This window comes from Corvus kubaryi, unplaced genomic scaffold (assembly GCF_017639235.1).
Source record: "Corvus kubaryi isolate FWS band 111438036 unplaced genomic scaffold, C.kubaryi_AGA036_p1.0 36931, whole genome shotgun sequence".
Taxonomy (NCBI): domain Eukaryota; kingdom Metazoa; phylum Chordata; class Aves; order Passeriformes; family Corvidae; genus Corvus; species Corvus kubaryi.
In genome coordinates this window covers 1-7182 of record NW_024580986.1, presented here as the reverse complement: position 1 = coordinate 7182, position 7182 = coordinate 1, and the positions used below count along the sequence as shown (strand labels likewise).

Here is a 7182-nt window from a genome sequence, read left to right as displayed (position 1 = left end):
CGCTCTGTGAGTTCGGGGTCTCTCAGGGTTCGGGGGCTTTGTGGGACGGGGGGTCCTGGTGGGACAGGTGGGCTCATGGCTGGGTCCTGGTGGGATGGGGGGGCACCACAGAGCGGGGGGGTTCTGGGGGAGGGGGGGCTGATGGGGTAGGTGGTCTCCGTGTCTGACCCCTGCCCCCAGCCCCCTGTGCCCCGGGGGGGTGCCCCAACGCCTCGGAGTGCGCGAGGGGGCTGCGCCCCCTCCCCTGCGCCCCCTGCCCCGCCTCCTGCGCCGACCTGGCGGCCGCCGTCACCTGCCCGCGGCCCCCGCCCTGCCGCCCAGGTGAGGGGGACCCCGGGGGGAGCTGGGGGGGCACCCCAGGGTGAGGGGCCCCTCCTGACCCGCCGACCCCCCCCCTCAGGGTGCTGGTGCCCGGCGGGGCAGCTACTGGACGCCCCCGAGCCCGGCGCAGGGGCCGCGGGGTGCGTACGGCCCCGGGAGTGCCCGTGCCTGGCCGGGGGGCGCAGGTACCCCCCGGGCGCCCCGGTGCCGCTCGGTTGTCGCCTCTGCACCTGCCTCGAGGGGCACCTGCGACACTGCCGCCCCCACCCCGGCTGCTCAGGTGGGTCCCGGCGCGGGGCGATGCGCCGGGGGCACCCCCGGTGCCAGCGGGACCCCCGGTACCCGCGTGTCACCGCGGTGATGCCGGCGGGGCCCCGGCTGTCCCCAGGGTGGTGCCCAGGGCTCCCGCGGTACCCGGGTGTCCCGGCCCCGGTGCCGGCGGGCCCCAGGTGACCCGGTGTCCCCACAGTGGACTGCGGGTGGTCCTCGTGGTCGCCGTGGGGAGCGTGCGCGGGCACCTGCGGCACCCCCGGTGTGCAGTGGTCCTTCCGCAGCCCCTCGAACCCGGCCCGGCGCGGCGGGGGCCGGCACTGCCGCGGCATCTACCGCAAGGCGCGACGGTCAGCGGGGCCCGGGGGTGGCAAGGGGCTGGGGAGTCCCTCAGGTGTGTGACTGCCCCTCCCGCAGGTGCCACACGGCGCCGTGCCGGCGGTGCCAGGAGCGGGGCCGATGGCGCGTCCCCGGCGAGCGCTGGCGCGGGGGCCCCTGCCAGGTGTGTCAGTGCCTGCCGGGTGGGGGGGTCCGCTGTGTCCCCTACTGTCCCCTCCGCGACACCGGCTGTCCCCAGGTGAGTGGGGGGCGCGGGGGGGCGGCACGAGCCGCAGGTGACGGTGACGGTGACGCTGCCGGCGTCCCCAGGGCCAGGTGCTGCGGGAAGGTGACGGCGTGTCCTGCTGCACCTGCGGCCCCGCGGGTGAGTGGGGGGTCCCGAGGGGTCCCGGGGGAGGTGGAGGTGACTCCCGTCCCCTCGGCGCTGCGACCACCCCCGCCGTGTCCGTCCCCGCTGCAGGCGACAACGCCACGGCCACCCCGCCCGCGATGATGACGGCGCTGTCCCCCCCCGCGCCGGCCGAGCCCCCCGGCAGCCCCGGGTACGAGAGGGGCAAGGTGGAGCACCGGGATTTGGGGGTCCCCAAAGCCGGGGGCACTGGAGGGGTCCCCCGCTGACCCCCCTCCCCCGCTCTGCCCCCTCCAGCCCCACTGCTGGGTCCGAGGGGCCGCCCCGCCCCCCGCCGTCCGAGTGGCCCAAAAGCGCCGAGACCCCCCCGGAGCCCCCCAGCGCGGCCGGGGGCACCCTCAGAACCGCGACCCCGCCCGAGGACACCCCGAGACCCCCCGGAGGCTCCGCGCCGCCCCCCGGGCCCCCCCAACTCCGTACATTGCCCTCGCTGGTTCCCACGGGGGTCCCCGCCGCGACCCCCCCAGGTGAGGGAACCCCGGGAGGTGGTGAGGAAAGGCCCCCCCAAAACGGCCCCTCCGGGACTGGGGAGTCCCGGTGGAAGGGGCGTCGGGCCCCTGAAACAGCCCCCCAGGGCCGGGGGATTCTTGAGGCGGGCAGCGCCCGGGTCGTGGCCGGGGGAGCTCGGGGGGTCCAAACTCGGGGGACGCGGAGGTTGGGGGTTGCAGGGGTGGGCCCCCAACACACGGGGGTCACCCTGTCCCCTCCGTGTCCCCCAGGCTGCGCCCCCCCGCCCTGGGGAGGGTGGGGGTCCTGCAGCCGCTCCTGCGGGGTGGGGGTCGCTCTGCGGCGCCGGGGGGGGACCCTGTCCGAGGGGGGCTGCGCCCACCCCCCCAGCATCGACACCCGCGTCTGCTTCCTGCGAGCCTGCCCAGGTACCCCAAACCCCCGGGACCCCCGGAGGGGCTGCGGGGGTTATCCCCAGTAGGAGGGAGAGACCCCCGTTATGGTCGGAACCTTCAGGACGGGCTGGGACCCCCGACATGGGAGGGGACCCCCCCAGGGGCCCGAGGTCTCCGTGGGGTGGGACCGATTCCCATTCCCGGGGTGGGACCCCCAAGAGGGGCGGGACCCCCAAAGTCTGGGACCTCCACAGTAGGTGGGGCCCCCCAGGCTGGGTGGGATCCTCAGGGTAGGGGGGTCTCAGGGGTTTGGGGTCCCCAAGTGCGGGGGGGTCGGTGCCCACTTGGGGTTAGGGGGTGCAGGAGGTGGCCCTGGGGCACTGTGGGTGTGCTGACCCCCCTGACCGCCCCCGTGCCCCCCCAGTCGCGGGCGGGTGGGCGCCCTGGGGGTCCTGGAGCCCCTGCGACGCCCCGTGCGGGGGGGGGCAGCGGACCCGCCGCCGCCGCTGCAGCGACCCCCCCCCCCAAAAAACGGGGGGCAACCGTGCGAGGGAGGGGCTCTGCAGAGCCGGCCCTGCAACCTGCGGCCTTGCGGGGACCTCCCAGGTACGGGGGGCACGGGGGGCTGGGGAGACCCCTCCAAGTTTGTTCCCCCCCATCCCTCAGCGCTCCCACTGCCCCTCCCTAAATCCCCCCTGAACCCCCGAACCCCCAAACCCAATGTGCTTCCTAAAATCCCCCAAGTCCCCCCGACTCCTCCATCCCTGACTGCTCCAATTGCCTCCCCCATCCCTGAACCCCCTACTGCCCCCCAGCCACCCCAAATTTCCCCCAGCCCCCCAAACCTCCCCCGAGTGCCCCCCTTGCCCCCCGCTGACCTCCCTGTGTCTCCGCCAGCCTGTCCCCCCCAGATGCTGCTGGTACCCCCGGGGGGGTGCGAGGATTTGGGGCTTCCCCCCTGTCCCCCCACCTGTGCGGACCTGAATGGGAACAGCTCGTGCCCGGGGGGCTGCGAGGAAGGTGGGGGGGGGGGCGCGGGAGGGGGTGGGGGAGAGTTTGGGGGGCACGGGGGGTCTTGGGAGGGTCTCGGTGGGGGGCGATTTGGGGAGGGCCAGCGGGGGGCACAGGGGGATTTGGGGGGGGGCTGGGACTCTTGGAGGACTGGGAGGGAACGTCGGGAGGGCTTGGGAACTTGAGGGGGGCACGGAGCAGTCTGGGGGGTGGGGAGGATTCAGGGAGCGCGGGGGGGGTACAGGGGGCTGAAGCCGCCCTGAACCCCCCTCATCCCCCAGGCTGCCGCTGCCGGCCCGGGCTGGTCCTGCAGGGGAGCGGCTGCGTGGAGCCCGGGTACCCCAAAACCCCACTGTACCCCAACTCCCCTCATAACCCAGACACCCCTGTACCCCAAACCCCGGTGTTGGGGGTCCCCAGAAATTGGGGCCCCTGAATATTGGGGCCCCCTGGGGGCTCCCTAGGATTTGGGGTAACCTTCCATATCCCTCCAGGGCCTGTGGGGTCCCCGCGGGGGTGTTGGGGATCCCCGGGACTCGGGGGCCCCCTGAATCTTGCGGGTGGTCGCGCTGGACCCCCTGGACCGGCTGTGACTGCGGCACCGGGACCCGGCAGCGCTTCAGGTGTGGGGGGCTGCCCCGTAGCGGGGGGATCTGACCCACAACGGCGAGGTCCTGCCCCATAGGGGGGTCTGGCACATACTGGGGTCCTGCCCCATAACGGGGGGTCCTGCCCCACTTCTCGCTCCCCACAGGTCTCCCACCAACCCCGCGGCCGCGGCCGGCGGTGCCCCCTGCACCGGGACCCCCCGAGAGGTTCGGGGCTGTCCCGAGCTCTGCGGACCCGGTACGTGCCAGGAGCCCCCGAGCCCCCCGGCCCACGGGGACCCCGGGGCTGGGACCCCCGAGTGCCACCGCGGCCCCTCGAGCGCCTCGTGTCCGTCTGTCCCCAGAGCCCGGGAGCACGGGGCCACCTGGGGCCACCGAGGCACCGCAGTCGCCGTGGAGCACAGAGTCCCCAGAGTCCCCAGGGTCGCCGTGGGTCCTGGAGCCGACGTGGGGCACGGAGTCGCCTTGGGTCCCGGGGTCCCTGGAGCCGCTGTGGGTCCCAGAGCCCCCGGAGTCCCCAGAGCCCCCGGAGTCCCCGGACCCCGCGTATGGCCGGTGGTCGCCGTGGAGCACAGAATCCCCGGAGCCCCCGGGGGTGCCGGTGTCGCCGTGGAGCTCAGAGTCCGCCCGGTCCCCCGAGCCGCCGGTCCCCGCCCGTGGCCGGTGGTCGCCGTGGGGGCCCTGGGGCGGCTGCAGTGCCCCGTGCGGGGGGGGCGAGCGCTGGCGCCGCCGGGGCTGCGGGACCCCCCCGTGCTCGGGGCCGGCACTGCAGAGCCAGAGCTGCCACAGCCACGTGTGTCGCGGTGAGTGCGGCACGGGCACCCCGACACAGGGACCCCTACCCGGAGATCTGACCCAGAGACCCTCACCCAGGGACCCCAGTACAGAGACCCCGGCCCAGGGACGTGACACAGACCACGCGACAGGGACCCCCGAGACAGGGACCCCGACCACAGACCTGCCCTGACCCACAGACCCCCAAAGAGCCCCCACAGCGCAGCCCCTCATCCCCGCCCCACCCCCTCCATGGGGCCCTGAGCCGGTAGCTGGTGGGGGGCAGAGGCCGGGTGCCTCTGGGTGTTTTGGGGTGTTTTGTGGGGGGGCGGAGGCCGGCTGCCCCCCAGGTACTGACCGTTTTTTCGGGGCGGGGAGGCAGAGGCCGGGTGCCCCCCCGGACGGACCTTCCGCGAGTGCGGGGGGGGCTCTGGGTGCCCCCGGAGCTGCGCCCACCTTGGGGGGGCCGTGGGGTGTGCGGGGGGGTGCCAGGAGGGCTGTCACTGCCCCCCCGGGACCTTCCTGCACCGCCGCACCTGCCTGCAGGTGAGACCCCCCGGGTGACCCTCCCATGGGAGCTGCCCCCCAAATTCTGGGGTGGGAATTATGGGAGGGGGGGATCTTGGGGTTGAGGGCGGGGTCCACAAATCCACGGGTGCCCCTCAGAGTGATTGGGGGTCCCGGGGTGGGGGTTCCCGGGGCTCCATTGGTTCCCATGGGGGCTCCATGGGTTCCCCCCTGGCGGGGTGGGCCCTGGGTCGGGGGTCCCCGGTTGTGGGGGGGATCACGGGGGTGGGGGTTCCCCTGGTCTGTGAGTGGCCCCTGGGTCAGTGGGGGTTCCCAAAGGTGCTGCTATGGGGTAGTGGGTGCCCCACGGGTGCCCCTCAGAATGGTGGGTGCCCACCGGAATAGTAGGGGGCCCATGGGGGCTCCCTGGCTCTGTGAGTTGGGGTCCCTGGGGTGGTTTGGGGTCCCTGGGTCTGTGGGCGCCCCCCGGGCGCCCCCCACCCCCGGCTCAGCCCCAGCAGTGCCCCTGCTCGGTGCCGGCCGCGCTGCTGAGGGGGGGCACGCCTGGGACCACCCCCGAAACCCCTCCGGGAACCACCCCCGGCCCGGAGCCCTCGGGGACCCCCCCTGGGGATCCCCCGATCCTGGAGCTGCCGCCGGGCGGGACCCTGCGCGTGGGCTGCGCCCTCTGGTGAGAAGGGGACATCCCCGGGGGCCTCCCCCACCACCCCGCGGTCCTTCCCCACGACCCTTCCCCACCCGTGGCCTGCTGCCCTCTCCCACCCCCCACTGATTCCCCCTTTGCCCCCCCAGCACGTGCCTGTGGGGCCGCCTGCGCTGCGCCCCCCCCGCGGGCTCCCCCGGAAGCCCCCCCTGCAACGGGACCCCCACGGAGACCCCGATCTGCCCGAGCCCCCCCTGCGCCGGTGGGTCACCGCCCCACAGCCCCCTGCCCTACAGATGGGGGTCCCGGGGGGCCGGGAGTGTCACCGGTTGTCTCTCCCCCCACAGCTGAGCCCGGCCCCACATCGGATCTCAGCCCCACAGCCCCAGGTGAGGGTCCCCCACCCTCTGTGCCGCCCACCCCGGGGGTCTCCCCCCGGCCCGCCCCACTGACCCACCCTTCCCGCAGGGGACGAGGAGGAGGCTGGGGGTTCCCCGGCGGTCCCGGTGGTCCCGTGGGGGCCCTGGGGGCCGTGGGGGCCCTGCAGCCACACCTGCACCCGCCCCGAGAGCCCCGCGAGCCGGAGCCGCCGCCGGGGCTGCGGCGGGGGGAGCTGCGGGGCGGGGGGCAGCGTCCAGCACCGGCCCTGCAACCTGCCCCACTGCCAGGGTATGGGGGGCTATGGGGCTGGGGGGGCCCTGCAACCTGCCCCACTGGCAGGGTATGGGGCTATGGGGCTGGGGGGGACTCTGCAACCTGCCCCACTGCCAGGGTATGGGGGGCTATGGGGCTGGGGGCCCTGCAACCTGCCCCACTGCCAGGGTATGGGGGGCTATGGGGCTGGGGGGGCCCTGCAACCTGCCCCACTGGCAGGGTATGGGGCTATGGGGCTGGGGGGGACTCTGCAACCTGCCCCACTGCCAGGGTATGGGGGGCTATGGGTGGCTGGGGGACCCTGCAACCTGCCCCACTGCCATGGGGGGCTGGGGGTCCAGGAGGTTCTGGAGGCTCTGCGGGAGCTTTGGGGTCCCTACAACCTGCCCCACTGCCAAGGTACAGAGGTTTGGGGGGGTTCTGGGGGTCCCGCTCCATTGCGGGGGGAGCTATGGGGGGGATGCAGAGGGCCCCTGCCCCACTGTGGGAGGGTTACGGGGCGTTGTGGGGGTCCCACTGAGGCTGGGGTCCCCCCGCAGCGCCCCCCTGCGTGACGCCCCCCTGCCCGTGCCAGTGGAGCCCCTGGGGGCCCTGGGGGTCCTGCTCGCGGCCCTGCGGGGGGGGGCAGCAGCGGCGGCTCCGGGCCTTCACCCCCCCCAGCCCCGGGGCCTCCTGGTGCCCCCAAATCCAGGGGGGCCACGAGCAGCGGCGGCCGTGCGGGGTGACGGCGTGTCGGGGTGCGGGGGGACTCCGGGGGGGCCCGGGGGCGATAGCGGGGGCCTA

The 7182-nt window shown here is 75.1% G+C and overlaps 1 protein-coding gene across 1 annotated transcript in view; it reads left to right on the top strand.

Annotated features, from left to right (window-relative positions):
- The window catches only part of LOC121660792 (SCO-spondin-like), a gene marked incomplete at its 3' end in the record, with an annotated part of 20785 nt that extends 13628 nt beyond the window's left edge, over nucleotides 1–7157 (top strand). The window contains 23 exon segments of the mRNA XM_042020256.1: nucleotides 27–67; nucleotides 181–321; nucleotides 401–601; nucleotides 791–941; nucleotides 1009–1168; nucleotides 1240–1294; nucleotides 1391–1472; nucleotides 1577–1806; nucleotides 2059–2214; nucleotides 2606–2697; nucleotides 2700–2787; nucleotides 3079–3201; nucleotides 3474–3528; nucleotides 3687–3815; nucleotides 3947–4038; nucleotides 4145–4603; nucleotides 4957–5134; nucleotides 5241–5259; nucleotides 5438–5772; nucleotides 5895–6007; nucleotides 6093–6134; nucleotides 6214–6414; nucleotides 6939–7157. Of these exon segments, the coding sequence (XP_041876190.1) occupies nucleotides 27–67; nucleotides 181–321; nucleotides 401–601; nucleotides 791–941; nucleotides 1009–1168; nucleotides 1240–1294; nucleotides 1391–1472; nucleotides 1577–1806; nucleotides 2059–2214; nucleotides 2606–2697; nucleotides 2700–2787; nucleotides 3079–3201; nucleotides 3474–3528; nucleotides 3687–3815; nucleotides 3947–4038; nucleotides 4145–4603; nucleotides 4957–5134; nucleotides 5241–5259; nucleotides 5438–5772; nucleotides 5895–6007; nucleotides 6093–6134; nucleotides 6214–6414; nucleotides 6939–7157 (3362 nt within the window).
- Between the last annotated feature and the right edge of the window lie 25 nt (nucleotides 7158–7182).